Source organism: Mizuhopecten yessoensis, unplaced genomic scaffold (genome assembly GCF_002113885.1).
Source record: "Mizuhopecten yessoensis strain PY_sf001 unplaced genomic scaffold, ASM211388v2 scaffold8123, whole genome shotgun sequence".
NCBI classification, from domain to species: domain Eukaryota; kingdom Metazoa; phylum Mollusca; class Bivalvia; order Pectinida; family Pectinidae; genus Mizuhopecten; species Mizuhopecten yessoensis.
In genome coordinates, this window is record NW_018407390.1 from 151,973 (window position 1) to 167,575 (window position 15,603).

At 36.2% G+C, this 15,603-nt stretch overlaps 1 protein-coding gene across 1 annotated transcript in view; it reads right to left on the minus strand.

Moving 5' to 3' along the window:
• Window positions 1-15,603, minus strand: part of LOC110455055 — a 92,296-nt gene that overhangs the window by 65,106 nt on the left and 11,587 nt on the right. The window contains exons 5-15 of the mRNA XM_021504972.1: window positions 12,194-12,520; window positions 11,448-11,518; window positions 10,660-10,804; window positions 10,360-10,427; window positions 8,489-8,615; window positions 7,229-7,321; window positions 6,535-6,737; window positions 5,219-5,332; window positions 3,401-3,534; window positions 1,363-1,495; window positions 285-539 (exon numbers count right to left, since the gene is read on the minus strand). Coding sequence (XP_021360647.1) covers window positions 285-539; window positions 1,363-1,495; window positions 3,401-3,534; window positions 5,219-5,332; window positions 6,535-6,737; window positions 7,229-7,321; window positions 8,489-8,615; window positions 10,360-10,427; window positions 10,660-10,804; window positions 11,448-11,518; window positions 12,194-12,520 — 1,670 coding nt within the window. The remainder of the gene's footprint in view (window positions 1-284; window positions 540-1,362; window positions 1,496-3,400; window positions 3,535-5,218; window positions 5,333-6,534; window positions 6,738-7,228; window positions 7,322-8,488; window positions 8,616-10,359; window positions 10,428-10,659; window positions 10,805-11,447; window positions 11,519-12,193; window positions 12,521-15,603) is intronic.

Sequence of the window (15,603 nt, forward strand, 5' to 3'; positions counted from 1 at the left end):
GATCTGGCCACTCTAAATTATAGAGTCAATGATCGAGTAGATACTAGAACTTGATACCTTTCACCTTTGTTTCGCCCTCTGGAATCTGTGCAAACTTATCAATACAGGGAACATAAGTCAACAACATAATTTACATAGTAAATAAATGTGAAAGGCAGATTCAGATTTTACGGAAGAGGGGTGAAAGTTTGACTAGGCAAACATTTCCCAGTATAAAGTGGAACACTGACAGGTCAGCAGGGATGTAGTATCTCTAGGGATAAACTTGATAAAATACCACATACCTTGTCATGGAGGACCTCTAGCGCCATGCCTATCTCACTGTAGCCTGAGCGGGGGTTAAAGGTGAACTTTATGTCAACAGGACAAGCTTTCTTTATGTCAGACAAAGAAGAAACAAGCGGCATATTCTTTCCTGTCTTCAATATTACATCAAAGGCCCTTATTGTCAGAGAGAGCATCTGCACTTGATGCCAAGGAAAGACAACCCCTAAATGTTCAGTCGCTGTTTTCAGGAACGAATGTTCTTGGTCTTTTGCCTAAAACAGAAGAATTATAAATAATGATAACGAACATTTTTTGGAAGTTACGCAATCACACTTTGAATTTATTTTGATAATGAAGAAATGTTAATTTCCAGGCTAACGAACAGAAACATCAAACTCTGTATTCAATTCTAAAAATAGTGAACTATAAATAATTTAGATTTCCTGACATTCATTTTAAAGTTTGTTTTACTGAAGAGAACTATTTTTTATAGGTTCAACTAAGGTTTGCTTTAAACAAATTTAACTGTAGAGAATGAATTACTGATGTCCCCTGGGGTTCATTTTAACATATTTTTGCTGTGAAGAACTAATAACTTACGTTCACTAGGTTTTTATTAAACATGTTTTGTTTTACTACAGGGAACTAATGACTTGAATTGGTTTCAGTGTAGGTTGTTAGTACCAAGTTTTACCTTATATACACTGCATATAACATCATTTAGTGATGATTTGGTGTAAAAAATAAAAATTTTGAAAGTAGACTGCTCCTTTTGTAACAGATGCCCAATTACTTCATGCAGACAGAGTTTATTTTGAAAATTACATAATGTTCTAAAACAATAGGTATAAACAACAAATTCTAAGTGATAGAAGACACCAAATTAGCCAGTGTGCAACTCCATGTTACAACTATTGAGCATGTCCCAAGGTTGTCCAGTGATGTGGTTTATCCTTGGTTCATTACTTAAACAACATTGATTGTAGTCAGCAGCTAGATGGCTGCCCTCTTGGCACGTTACATTTTATAGCCACATTTTGACCCTTGGGTACATTGTAAGGCCAGTTTGGTGCATCGGTACAAAGGATTACTTACCAGGCTGACAGTACATAGGAGTTCCTGATGGCTGACCAACAGCTGAGTCAGGCTGTCAAAGAGGCTCTGATTCAATCCCATCTGTATTTGGTCATCAAAGTTGTGTTCTGTTAAAACCCACTTATCTTCTTGACTAAATATAAAAAAAAACAAAAAAAAACTAAAATATATCTGTAATACATCCTTGCTGCCATGTTAGTCTTGACATTTGTATTAAGTTTTAAATATTTAAATATTAAATCTGTTACAAAATTAACTTTCTCTAGTGATCACACTGAATGAGTTGATGAATTTCTATAAAAAGCAACAACAATCTTGGGCTTGACCTTGAAACCTTCATATATTAACTCTTCCCAGTTATTCTCATACTTGTTTGCATAAAGTTTAATAAAAAAAATAAAAATATCTGAAGTCACCAGATCAACGACCGTGAGTGAGTGAAAGTGACTGCAATTCAATGAAAGAAAATCTTGAATATATTCTTGACATTTATAAATAAGTGTTTCTGTTTTATAAGAACAAGACAGTGACCTACATTTGATGCATTAGTATTGCACTGAAGATCTGTCCATTACAAAATTTGATGAATATTGAATGTCTACTGAGTATAATATTAATGGAGTCAAACGCAGAGTGTAACAAAAGTCAGAGAAGCAGACTTATACATAAGTTAGAGTGACCAATATTTGATATATTGGTTTAGTAATCAAGATGTATACATATTTGAAGATTGATAAATGTCAGACTTTTAGTATTAAGAGAAATAATGACAGTAAATGCAAATTCTAATAACGATGCTGTATTGACAAACTGACGGAAAAAGTAAAAACAATGAATTTCCCTCCACTATGTCTCAGCAATATCGTTACTGTTATCACAAACTTTTGTCAGCCAATGGAATATTAATAGTGGAATAGCTATATCTGTTAGCTAGCTATGTGATGTAATATTATCACCCTCACCTTCTGTATGTCTGTGAGCTAGCTATGAGGTGTAACACTATCACCCACACCTTCTGTATGTCTGTGAGCTAGCTATGTGGTGTAACACTATCACCCTCACATTCTGTATGTCTGTGAGCTAGCTATGCGATGTAACACTATCACCCTCACCTTTTGTATGTCTGTGAGCTACCTATGTGGTGTACATGTAACACTATCACCTTCCGTATGTCTGTAAGCTAGCTATGTGATGTAACACTATCACCCTCACCTTCAGTATGTCTGTAAGCTAGCTATGATCACCCTCACCTTCTGTATGTCCGTGAGCCAGCTATGTGGTGTAACACTATCACCCTCACCTTATGTATGTCTGTTAGCTAGCTATGAGGTGTAATATTATCACCCTCACCTTCTGTATGTTCGTGAGCCGGCTATGTGATGTAACACTATCACCCTCACCTTCTGTATGTCTGTGAGCAAACTATGTGATGTAACACTATCACCCTCACCTTCTGTATGTCTGTGAGCAAACTATGTGATGTAACACTATCACCCTCCCCTTCTGTATGTCTGTAAGCTAGCTATGTCGTCTAACACTATCACCCTCACCTTCTGTAAGCTAGCTATGTGGTGTAACACTATAACCCTCACCTTCTGTATGTCTGTGAACTAGCTATGTGATACGTAACACTATCACCCTCACCTTCTGTAAGCTAGCTATGTGGTGTAACACTATAACCCTCACCTTATGTATGTCTGTTAGCTAGCTACGAGGTGTAATATTATCACCCTCACCTTCTGTATGTCTTTGAACTAGCTATGTGATACGTAACACTATCACCCTCACCTTCTGTATGTCTGTAAGCTAGCTATGTGGTGTAACACTATCACCCTCACCTTCTGTATGTCTGTGAGCTAGCTATGTGGTGTAACACTATCACTCTCACCTTCTGTATGTCTGTGAGCTAGCTATGTGGGGTAACACTATCACCCTCACCTTCTGTATGTCTGTGAGCAAACTATGCGATGTAACACTATCACCCTCACCTTCTGTATGTCTGTTAGCTAGCTATGTGTTGTAACACTGTCACCCTCACCTTCTGTATGTCCGTGAGCCGGCTATGTAGTCTGCTAAGCCTTTCAGGATCTCTTTGACTTTGTCCAGCATTGGTGTTGCCTTGTCATCACTTACAGGTGAAAGATCAGCCAAAACAAATGCATTCTCTGGGTACTGCAGTAGGAAGGTATACATTTGAGATTATCTAAATCATTAATACTTACGTAAATGTGTCCCAAAGAAAAAGATAGTATTTTATCATTATATCTTAATAATTATACATATTTCCAGAAAGAATGGAATTCACAATAGAATGATTCAAATAAATCACTTCTCCAGAACACACTAACACAGATCAATATTGAATGCTTGAATTGAAAATACACACTGGACATTGTAACAGCATGACTACCACAATAAAATGGAAACCACTTTATTTAGTGATCACCTATCTTATGACGTCCTACCCACAGTAAAACTTGAGAGACTACCATTGTATAAAATCACATGTAGCTAGACCAATACAATACAGTTTGTAGATATAAACTTTATTTATTTTACAACAATTATGAAACAAGTTATCGTGAGGGGATCTTATTGTTGGAGGAAACCGGAGTACCCGGAGAAAACCCACGTGGTCGGGCATTTGACCCCATACCTTTTCACGTCCGATCGGGGAATCGAACCCCGGCCGCCTTGGTGAAAGGCAAGTGTGCTATCCACTGCACCACCCGACCACCTTACAGTTTACAGTTTGTAGTAAGTTTTCCAGTGAAGATAACTGTGATATAATAAATTTTAGTTTGTGTAACCAATTAATATGTATCTTTTAACTACCATATATATTGTACTAACAAAATGACAGTGGGGAAGATGTGCTTTCTCCTCAATCAATGCAGTTTCTATTACATGTATCATTATAAATGGTATTAAGATAAAGACTACCTTTTAGACATATAACCAGCTGTCTTATATGACAATTTTATAACAAAACTTGTTTAGAGACGATCATCTTTATGGGTAATCACAGGTTTATATGATATAGCTATACTTTGATACCTTGCAGCAGATCAGCTTTGTCCTGAAGCTTATATAGCAAAACCTGTATAGAGATACTGATCTCAACTGAAATCAAAAGTCTGATCAAATCACTACACTGGAACCTGTCTAGCAAGACTGCTCTTATATGGAACATCTCTCTTTAAAATTCACTTCCATAAAACTTATCAAAGTAGAACCCCTTTGTATCGCTGTGTAGCGCTGTCTCATATCTCACTCTCCTTTAGCAATACTTGTAAAAAATCTGCATTTGTTTCAAAGCAAAGATGTATGCCTTGTTTGGAAAGAAAAACATAGTTTTGTTTTCACCACTCAATTCATCAGGACTTGAATTCAACGAATCAATGATTTAGCAAAGGTGGAAAAATAAAATCTAATTTCCATTCAACAAATCAATAATTTAGCAGAGGTGGAAAATTAAAATCTAATTTCATTTCAACAAATCAATGATTTAGCAGAGGTGGAAACTTAAAATCTAATTTCCATTCAACAAATCAATGATTTAGCAAAAGTGGAAAATTAAAATCTAATTTCATTTCAACAAATCAATGATTTAGCAGAGGTGGAAAATTAAAATCTAATTTCCATTCAACGAATCAATGATTTAGCAAAAGTGGAAAATCAAAATCTAATTTCCATTCAACGAATCAATGATTTAGCAAAAGTGGAAACTAAAAATCTAATTTCAATTCAACGAATCAATGATTAACAGAAGTTGAAACTTAACATGTAATTTCAATTCAACAAATCAATAATTTAGCAATAGGGGAAAATTCAAATGTAATTTCAATTAATTTACCTGGCCAATAACTGACATGATCTGTGATGCTAGTCTCTTTGCTGTTATGTCGTCTGTGTTGGAGAACGGCAGTACAATGACACAGCCGTTACTCAGCACCCAGTTCTCACAGCCCTAGAACATGTACAAAGTCATTGGTGAATTAAAAGGATTAATGTTTCCAAAGCCTTGGAGAAGAGAAAGTACGACATGATGTTAACAGTGAAAGGTCAGTTCTGTTTTTAAGTTCTCACAACTGTTGCAAGGGAACAAGTATATGGTTCAGTGTAAAAATCTCACAAAGGTGGAGGAGGAACAAATACATAAATAAGTCAAGTACTCGTCATCCTTGTAATCATTGCATTCTTCAGAGGAAGAGGAGTAGTAGTTTCCATCATTGTTGTTGTCAGGGGAGGAGGTTAAAAAATTGTCTTGCAGCCGGGGGGGAGACAAGTACAGAGTAATATGTGGAAAAAAAGATTGTCCTTACTTCCTTCCTTGTTTGACTGAACTTGCTATATCATTCGAAATAAGGAAACTGAATTAGTGGTTACTGTGCAGTAATGGATATCCATTCTCTTTCACTAACTAACTATTAAACCAACCAGAAATAAACACAAATATATAGAGGATATTTAATGGTGTCTTCAGTAATAACAAATATATTTCACAAGTGTGGCTAATATTTTTATATTTTTCAGGAGTGCGCAGCACGAGTGAAAAATATCAAAATATTAGCCACACGAGTGAAATATATTTTTTCTATTTATTACATTTTTAAGCATAAAACATGAAAAATGTAATGCATTAAAAAGGGCGGGAATCAGAAGCGAAATAATTAGCGCCATATTCCAATGACGTCACGCTTGACAACAAGGCTGTGCACCATTTTGAATGGGATACTCAATACAATTCCGACGTTTTCTGCTATTTTCTGGTATGGTTGCTTATAAAAATGTTATTCATTATATATTTATGTAAATACTTAAGTGTGTGTACCAAACCTTTACCATAAGAACAACTTATTCTACCGTCGCTTCATTTGAATCTGAACAAAAAATTGTTGCCTTTGAATGCAGCAAATAGAAGATACCGCTATGATTGGTCAATACCAAAAAGTGAAATTGATATTTGTCACAGTGTGAAAGATATCAGTTTTGTCAAGTTGATTGAATCCACTATTTCACTGGCAAAAATGTAATAAATAATTATTCTTCATTAACAGGGGATCAAAGTACATGAGCAGTGAATTAAAGGTGAAGAATAATAAGGGTAATCAGTTATTTCAATGAACATCTATTGATTCCTATATTTATAGCCTTGAGGTTCACACTGACCTTTCCTGTGAAAAACTCGTACACATTGTAGCACATCTTGGATGACTTCTGGTCAGCTCCAGTGTTCAGTACCCAATCCCTCTGGACACTCAATACATGGTCAGCATCCAGAGGCTGTTTGGTGAAAAGTCCAGTTTTGGGTGTACTTTCTGGATCATGTAGAACCAACAGCTTGTAGGTGTTATACGATTCTAATGTTTTATCTGTAAATATAACAAATACCATTATAATATAAATCTTATTTGTTTTACAAGGTTATAACATACAGTCCATGGCTATGAATACTTTCCACGATCGGAAACAGGAATAATGTGTTCCCAAGAGGAACATGGTTTTCTAGATATGATATCTGAATGTTGTGAGAGAAAAACTTCCCCAAACTTTTGATTGTTGATTATATCATGTTTGTCTATATCTTGTATTTAAGATTGTAAAAATCACTCGTTAAACCATGTGTCTTTATACAACGTAAGAATTAACTAACTCAGGTTAGATGAACATGATTACTATAACTGCCACATGTTGGGGAACCTCTATGTACAGTTTGGATATCTAGAATACTCTACATATCTTGGCTATCTGGGGTACCTTGTTATCACCTGGAATCACCTGTGTCCCAGATATATGTTCTGTGGTATGGAAGTACAATGGTTAGCTAATTGCTGAAACCATTTTGATTCTACTGAAAACTTACCTATCAAGGAACTGGCAGTCCTTTTGCTGTAGTCATCATAGGGCGGTGATATCAGAGGGCAACCCTTTAAGTTCACTTGGGAAATATACTTTGCTACAAAAGATTGTGATAAAACACTTAGTTTAAAAGAATTTACTTGATCCAATGCTTATGAAAAGTTGTAAAATCATTGAGTGTTTTTGGAATTAACACCATCATACTGATTAATGTAGTTCAAAATAAACTATTTTCTAAGATGTTGTATTTTGGTGTTCATTTGTGAGAATTGTCAACACAAGCTACAGTACCAATATATGGTATTCAGTGACTTTAAAATTCTATCAACAAACTTGACATCTCGAGCATGCTACAAGCCACATAGCATTTGCCCAGGCTTCCTTGATATTCAGAAAAAGTTATTATTTATCAAGAAAAGTTCTTTCTACACAACCAATACAATTTTTTATGTGACATTTCGATAACTAGTACGATATGTACACTGTCACCTTCATCAGACAAATGACCAGTGAAGTGTATGCACAAAAAGGTGTAAAATGTGTATGAGTTGTCGATTTGGCTGCGCTGTAAGTGTATGTACAATAGTTGTTATATATGATAACATAACTGTCATCATGAAAGTTGGTCAAGGTCATCCAATTAAATGTCTAAACAAATCAGGCCTCTGAGTTAATTTTGATCAAAGTAATCAAAGAGGATAAGCTAGGTCATTCATTTGATCAAACTTGACTGCCCTTCATCCCAGCACGATACTGGCCAAATGTCATCACCCTAAGCCTTTTGGTTTTTCAAGAGAAGTCATTTCAATGTTTTAACCAATTTTACCTCTGTGACCTTGAAAGTAGATTAAGGTCAATTCCTGGAACAGATTTGAGAGTCCTTCTTACTAGCATTCTACTGGAAAAATATCATCACCCTAGACCTCTTCGTTATTCAGAAGAACTTGTTTAAAATAAAATGTTGACGCTCAAATTTGTTTTGCTGGTTCTAAAGTAAAATGATTAGCCTGAATGCTGCACATTATTGTAGTATCGACCAAACACATAGTCACTTAAGTGACTGCATTGATAATGATACTGCCAGCCAGCTTTACGGGATACTTATAGCTCGGGGAAGATTGGTCAGGCTGGGACTGTTGATATCAATACTTCATTCTGTATTACTGTAAACAGATGTGGCTCATGATGTTACATGATATAGCTTTACAACAAGTGAAACCACATACCAAAGATGTTTGCTATAAAATCCACCCTACAGTTTTACCTGGCAGATGGCTTGGAAAAAACCCACACGATGTTGAGGCAAGGTCTATAAAGTTAGGTGGGCTGTGCCTACCAAACAGTCGGAAAATGCTTCTGGTGGTCAAATGTTTACAGCCTTTTAATGTAATCTGTGAATAAAAAAAATTGCAACAGAAATAAGAGATTTCAGAATACTAAAGGTAAAAGGTCACAAATGTTGTTGCTATGTAGGTTCTTTACTCTTCATTTCTCATTTCTCTTTATGAACAAGCACCTGTACAGGAATCTGAATGGGGATCATGCAAACAAGATTGAAAAATGTTCTTTGAGGGTATCTCTAATTGGAGTATGAACACTTATGGACATATTGGATCACACATACCAAGTTTCATCACGATCCATTTAATGATCCATACCAAATTAAAGTTAACCGGGTGGCCATTTTATTTTTACAATCCACCTGAATTTATAATAGGATATAATAGCTAGGATATTAGTGGAAGTAGACATTGCTGCCTGTATATCCACATCAATAAAATTCAAACACAAATGACATCATATACAACCATGTTTCATCATGGTCCTGTTTCAGTAGTTTCTGAGAAATAGTGGTAACAAATTAAACATGACACGTAAAATCCAAGAAAGAAGAAAGCTGCCTGGCACCCATTTTATTTTTGGGATCCATCTGAAATTAAAGCATATACAACTATGGATCCCTTAAATTAGTATTTTTTTTTAAAAACAGTTCTAATATGCTTTTCATGTAGTCCCCCACACAAAATCTTAGATAGCCTGGTGGAAATTTTCAAAATGATTCACCCAAAATTCAAGCAGACACAATCAGGGACTAAGGGACCATGTATACTATATGTCTTCCATGATACTTTTAGCAGTTACTTAGAAACAGTGATAAAATACTTTATATGCAAAATCCCAGATGGATGCCTGGTAGAGATTTAATTTTTTCAATGCATTAAAAAATTGGATTATGCACAATTAAGGACAAACAGGATCAAACATACCAAATTCAATCATCAATCCTTATATATAGTACTTTCTATGAAAAATGGGTATTAGATTTTACCTACAATGTTCAAGCAAAATATGATTTGCCTTAATTTGACGTCGGCACAACTTCAGACCTATGAGATTGTGATCTTTTCAGTAGTTTCTGAAAAGTAGCAGCAACAATATTACCTGTAAATGAGAGAGATCGGATTATCTCAGTCAAGGGCTAAGATTCTGTAACATAATCCCAACCGAGGCGTAAGCCAAGGTTGGGATGTTACAAATTCTTAGCCCGAGACTGAGATAATATAACCCGATCTTGCTTAGTTACAAGTAACAAAAAAAATCTCGCACCTTTTAGTTTGAAGGAAGTATTCAATTTTGCTAAAGACTACAAGTATCCCGTCTGGGGCCTCAAATAAAAATTACATCTACACTACTAAAGCTACATTTGAATGCTTCCCCGTAAAAATGAAGTACTTCCTTACAAAGAAGACAATGTAAATTGTATTTCACATTAAGATTATATTTTATCTATAACATCAGATATCTAACAACATCAAAACAAAACACTTAACGACAAAACAGAATATTTAAAATGCAGATTGTCAATCTCAAGCCGTTAAGAGCGGATGAGTACATCGCAGTGTAAAAATTCTGCAAAATGTCATGTAAAGGTATCTGACAGATCAGACGAGATAGAAAAACTAGCATGGGGTATGACGTGAGATATCTCTGTCTGAGGTGCCAGAAAACCTCATCACAGTCAGATGTCCCATCCTCCTTCATAACTTGTTACCATTGCAAACAAATTTCCATATTAGATGAAAAAATTGTATGCAACTCTATTTTTTATCAGGAAGGTAAATCAAAAGAACATACCTCATCTAGATTAAGATTTGGCATATCACTCAGCCAACGGATCCCCTCGTCAGTGATGTTATGGCAACCTGATAAACAAACAGAGCTCAGGTAATCAAAATATACCAAAACAAATATACATGTACATGTACTAGGAACTTTTACAGAGTCAAATATTTGATCTCCCTTCACTGATAAATCCATATTCACCAAGTGTTCACTTCACCATTCACAAATAGAATGTAATGGCTTTATACAGTCTGATAAATAACCAATGACCCTGATGATTCCCGTTTTATTCAGTGCCATACTGTACTTTACCTGTCAGTGTCAGAGAACTCAGGCCAGGCAGTCTGACCTGCTGAAACTTCATCGCCAGGAAAAACATATCTGTGACCTGCTCCACACCTGCCAAGTTCAATACTTGGATTTGAGACCATTCTGTGATCTTACTCTCCAAATGGTCCTAGAAAATATAAAACAAAATACAAAGTAAATCATTACCACTACTGCTCAGCATTCACAAGCATTTTCCTCCATATATACATGCATATGTAATACCAAATTAAGTCTAACCAGGTATACTGAATAAGATTAATATATATTATATATCCATTTCAATAAAATAATTCCACCTAAAACTGTTATTTTTCTTAATTGATTAATTTCATTTCCTAATTTATCACTTTAATACTTTAATTATGACAAATAAAATTTTGATGATATTCTACAAGCTTTAAGAATTGTTTACTTCTTGAGAAATAGCAATATCATACGCAAACTTGAACAGTTATCAGCTTCAAAGTGAAACACGCGAAGCTATGAACCAAGGAGAATCTGAGGAACATCTGTACTTCTTGAGACATGATAAATTTGACCTCTCAAAATTCAAGATGGCTGCCTGGTGGTCATCTTGTTTATCCAATCAGTCTCAAATGGAACATGCACAATTATGGACCAAGGGGAACCTTAACATGAAGTTTGAGCAAGACATGTTTAGTACTTTTTGAGAAATAGTGATAAAAAAAGTTGTTTAAGGATGAACAACAGACTACGGGAGAAGAGCAATTTGTTTGGGCTAAAAAATCGATAAGACAAGGTGAACTTACCATAACAAGATACATGCACAGATGATCTTCAATTTTAAATTTGTCAAACAAATTTGTTCTGTCCAAATTCACTGAAATTGAAAAAAATTATCAAACTTAAAAAAACATGAATGCATCAATTCATACACATGTAGGTATAGAGTAATTTACGCACATGAAATTTTATAATACTGTACACATATCTATAATAGATGACACAACTGATTCCTACACCACTTTTGGTTGGATCACGAGGAGGTCAGTGACTCAGAGTTACTATCTTTAGAGACAGCAAGTTGATACAGCCTTTATGGTACACTTTAATTGTAATGTCAAAAAGCTGTCCACTAAATGCAGTACTCTTGTCTAGACAATTTTATTATGCTCCATCTTGCTTAATAATAAAACACAACAGGGAACAGTTACTTTGTGAGATTTTTTTTTTTTTCAAGTAGATGCATAAGTTCCCTTATTTTGCTGATTAATAGAATCTTCCCCTACCTTGAGGATGTGACAGGGAAACCTCGATCCATTGGGTGATAATTTGGTTGTCTAACCCTCAGTATAGCCTTGGGTGGGACAACCAAAGTAAATCCCCTAAGGGTTGGAGATTTCTCTCTCACACAATCTAGGTAAGGAATGATTTTTTTTCCCCATCCTATTATTTCAGTCACAACTCAACAGACAGCAGTCAAATTTGAGTTATTACTTGATTAAGTGTATATATTAAATGTACTACAAACATACATCTGACCTGGAGTTATTACCTGGCTCTCTTGGTTTAGTATGACGTAACCTCTGTTTTGAAGCCAGAAGATCTGCAGCAGCTATCTTGGGTTTATTCTCGTTAGAAACAGCCCACTTCAGATAATCAGGTACTTCAGAAAACTTTTTGGAGGATGGAGGAGGAGCTGGAGGAGGAGGAGGAGCAGAAGGGGGAGCAAAAGACGCAACCCGTTTTTTTGAGATTGGAGCTTTCTTAGATATTTTCTGTGGCATTTCGACATTTTCTTGCACAGGTGGTCCTTCAGATCCACTCGAGAAGCTGGCAAATGAGTACCTTCTTTCTTGGTTTATACCATCTAAATCTCTCCCTATAAAACATATTCAAAACAACATTGTATCACAATTTGATTATCTTTCATTAGAAATGCTTTTGTTAAGTGCCTTTCTTAAACTACTTTAAATATTATCGCCATAGGAATAGAAAAAAAGTGTACCATATGCTTATCGTCAATACAAAAAGGCAATATCTGAACTCAAATGTTAATACAAAATCATTGCAGAAACTGGTGAGACATCGAAATAAGAATAAAAACATAAGTGTTTTCAAAAGTTGAAAAACAATTGATTATTTTGTTTTCCCTTAATTTTCATTCTCAGTCTAGATCTCTAAAAGGTCTATACAAATGCAGAATAGTGAAAATTGTTACTTTAAAGATGATGCATACCAGGAACCTTATCCAAGTGACAGAAATGATCCTGTTCAATCAAAATTAGTTTCAGCAGAGTATTTTTCTAGATTTTAAGTTTTAGTTGATTATAGTCATTGTAAAATATGCTTAAAACAAACAGCAGGAAACTAGATTTAACTAGCATGGGCTTCACGTATACCCTTGCTTCAACATATCTATTCCTGAATAGAAAGTGATTTATAGTTGAGGTCATGAGGGTCAAATAGGTGCACATTGACCTTATGAACTTCATTTCATTACATAACACATTTCCTGACCATGTTGTACCTCAAATTTACATTAAAGCTGACAGTGCAAGTTAAAAAGCATTCAACTGAGATTTAAAAAAAAAAAAAGTTTTATTTTTTTCTGGTTTTGAGATTTTCCTCAGTGATCTTTTCCGGCTGTTGTATCTAAGGAAGTGCCAACATTATAGAATGTACTTACTTGGTAACGAGTGGGGGTTTCCCTAGGTATAAAAAAATCCTTGTCTGTCAAACCTGTTATCATTTGTTCAACGTGTGCGCCAGGTGACATTATAACTATACTATATAAATAGAACACTTTCATGATTTTGAACCCCCATTTTTATCAGATCAGTTGAATAAGATGGAAATGAATCACATTAACGATATCATCTATCTTAGAAAAGTGGAAATAATAGTAAAGTACGACCAATTAAAATATCTAATACATTATCCTTGCCCCCCCCCCCCCCCCCCCCCCCCCCCAAAAAAAAACCAACAACAAAACAAACGATCCTGAAAGAAAAATATCACAGTTTGCATGTGTTTAGCTAGTTAAACATCTACACGACAAAGACTGACAGTTCACAATCAAGTTTTAAGGTGTGGATGCGGTTATATGACCATGAAAGACCGATGATATATATGAGATGTAATGTATTGAAGTATTTTCAGTGATATATCTTCTATTTTGGATACACAATTTCCAAGAATGTGCCACAAGTAACAACCAGCTTGGCAGTGTTTCAAAGTCTTTAGGTTAGTGCGTTTGATTTTTTAAATCAATTGCCGAACCGGGTGCGCAGTATATTGAATAGCAAGACAGTCAGTGGTAGAATGATAACCAGTTTGACAGGTAATGCGCTATTCATATTCGGCGAGACCCGTACTCACTACCAAGCAAGGACAAACTAAAATGTCGGCACTTCCAGAGAAACATAAGCCAAAAAAAAGAGAAAGTCACTGTGGAAGATATCAAAACCAGAAAAAATTAGAGACTTTTTTCAATAACAGTTAAAGGCTTTTAACCAATGCACTATCAGCTTTTAGTTGTGTAGCCATGATATCCTCTGGAAACCTGCTCCATGACAATGCTTTATTTAAAACTTGTGGTCATATTGAGGTTGCAGTAAACTTGTTGTTGTTGTGACATTTTGCTTGATATGAAGTAAAGTAGTCTTACACAGTCAAAGATCAAAAGAGGTCACTCTGACTTCATAATAGTATGCAGCACACTGCCTTCCCTTGATGTACCTATATGCAAAGTTTGCTTCCCATTCATAAAACAATAACTGAAATAAGCTCCAGAAACCTGAACCAAAAACAAATTTTAGTACAGGAGGTCAAGGTCGAAGCTAAAAAGTGGTCAGTATGACCTCATTACAGTATGCAGCACACTACTTTCCCTTGATGTACATGGTGTACATATAAACAAAGTTTGATGCTCTTTCATGAAAAAATGACAATGCTCTTTTCTAAAACCTGTATTACATTGTATATAAAACATTTACTTGGGATGAAGGTCAAAGGTGAAATAAAGGTCAAAGAGCCCTCATTTTAGGATGTTACACTCCGTCTTCCCTTGATGTAGCAATATAAAATGTGATGTCCATGCTTCAAACAGTGGCTGAACTTTCTCTGGAAACTGCAGTCAGGTCAGATGGAGGGACAGACCAACAGGATGACAAATGAAAGTGGCGAATATTATACACTGCCAATTTCGGTTGAAAGGGTATAAAATCACTAATTGCATAATTTGTGTGGTGATCTAGGTGTGAGACTATTCCTTCCCAAGATACGAAAACATTACTTGCCTAAACCCAAGAATATAAAAACACCCAAACTTGTTAGAACAAGAAGGACAAGGTAGAGCTGGAGGAGGATGGCCTGGAGGAAAGGAATCTAGAGGAGGGGAAGCTGGTGAAGGGTGTAGAGGGAGGGGGGAGAGAGGGAGAATAGGAAGCTAGAGGAGGGGAAGCTGGTGAAGGGTATAGAGGGAGGGGGGAGAGAGGGAGAATAGGAAGCTAGAGGAGGGGAAGCTGGTGAAGGGTGTAGAGGGAGGGGGGAGAGAGGGAGAATAGGAAGCTAGAGGAGGGGAAGCTGGTGAAGGGTATAGAGGGAGGGGGGAGAGAGGGAGAATAGGAAGCTAGAGGAGGGGAAGCTGGTGAAGGGTGTAGAGGGAGGGGGGAGAGAGGGAGAATAGGAAGCTAGAGGAGGGGAAGCTGGTGAAGGGTGTAGAGGGAGGGGGGAGAGAGGGAGAATAGGAAGCTAGAGGAGGGGAAGCTGGTGAAGGGTGTAGAGGGAGGGGGGAGAGAGGGAGAATAGGAAGCTAGAGGAGGGGAAGCTGGTGAAGGGTGTAGAGGGAGGGGGGAGAGAGGGAGAATAGGAAGCTAGAGGAGGGGAAGCTGGTGAAGGGTGTAGAGGGAGGGGGGAGAGAGGGAGAATAGGAAGCTAGAGGAGGGGAAGCTGGTGAAGGGT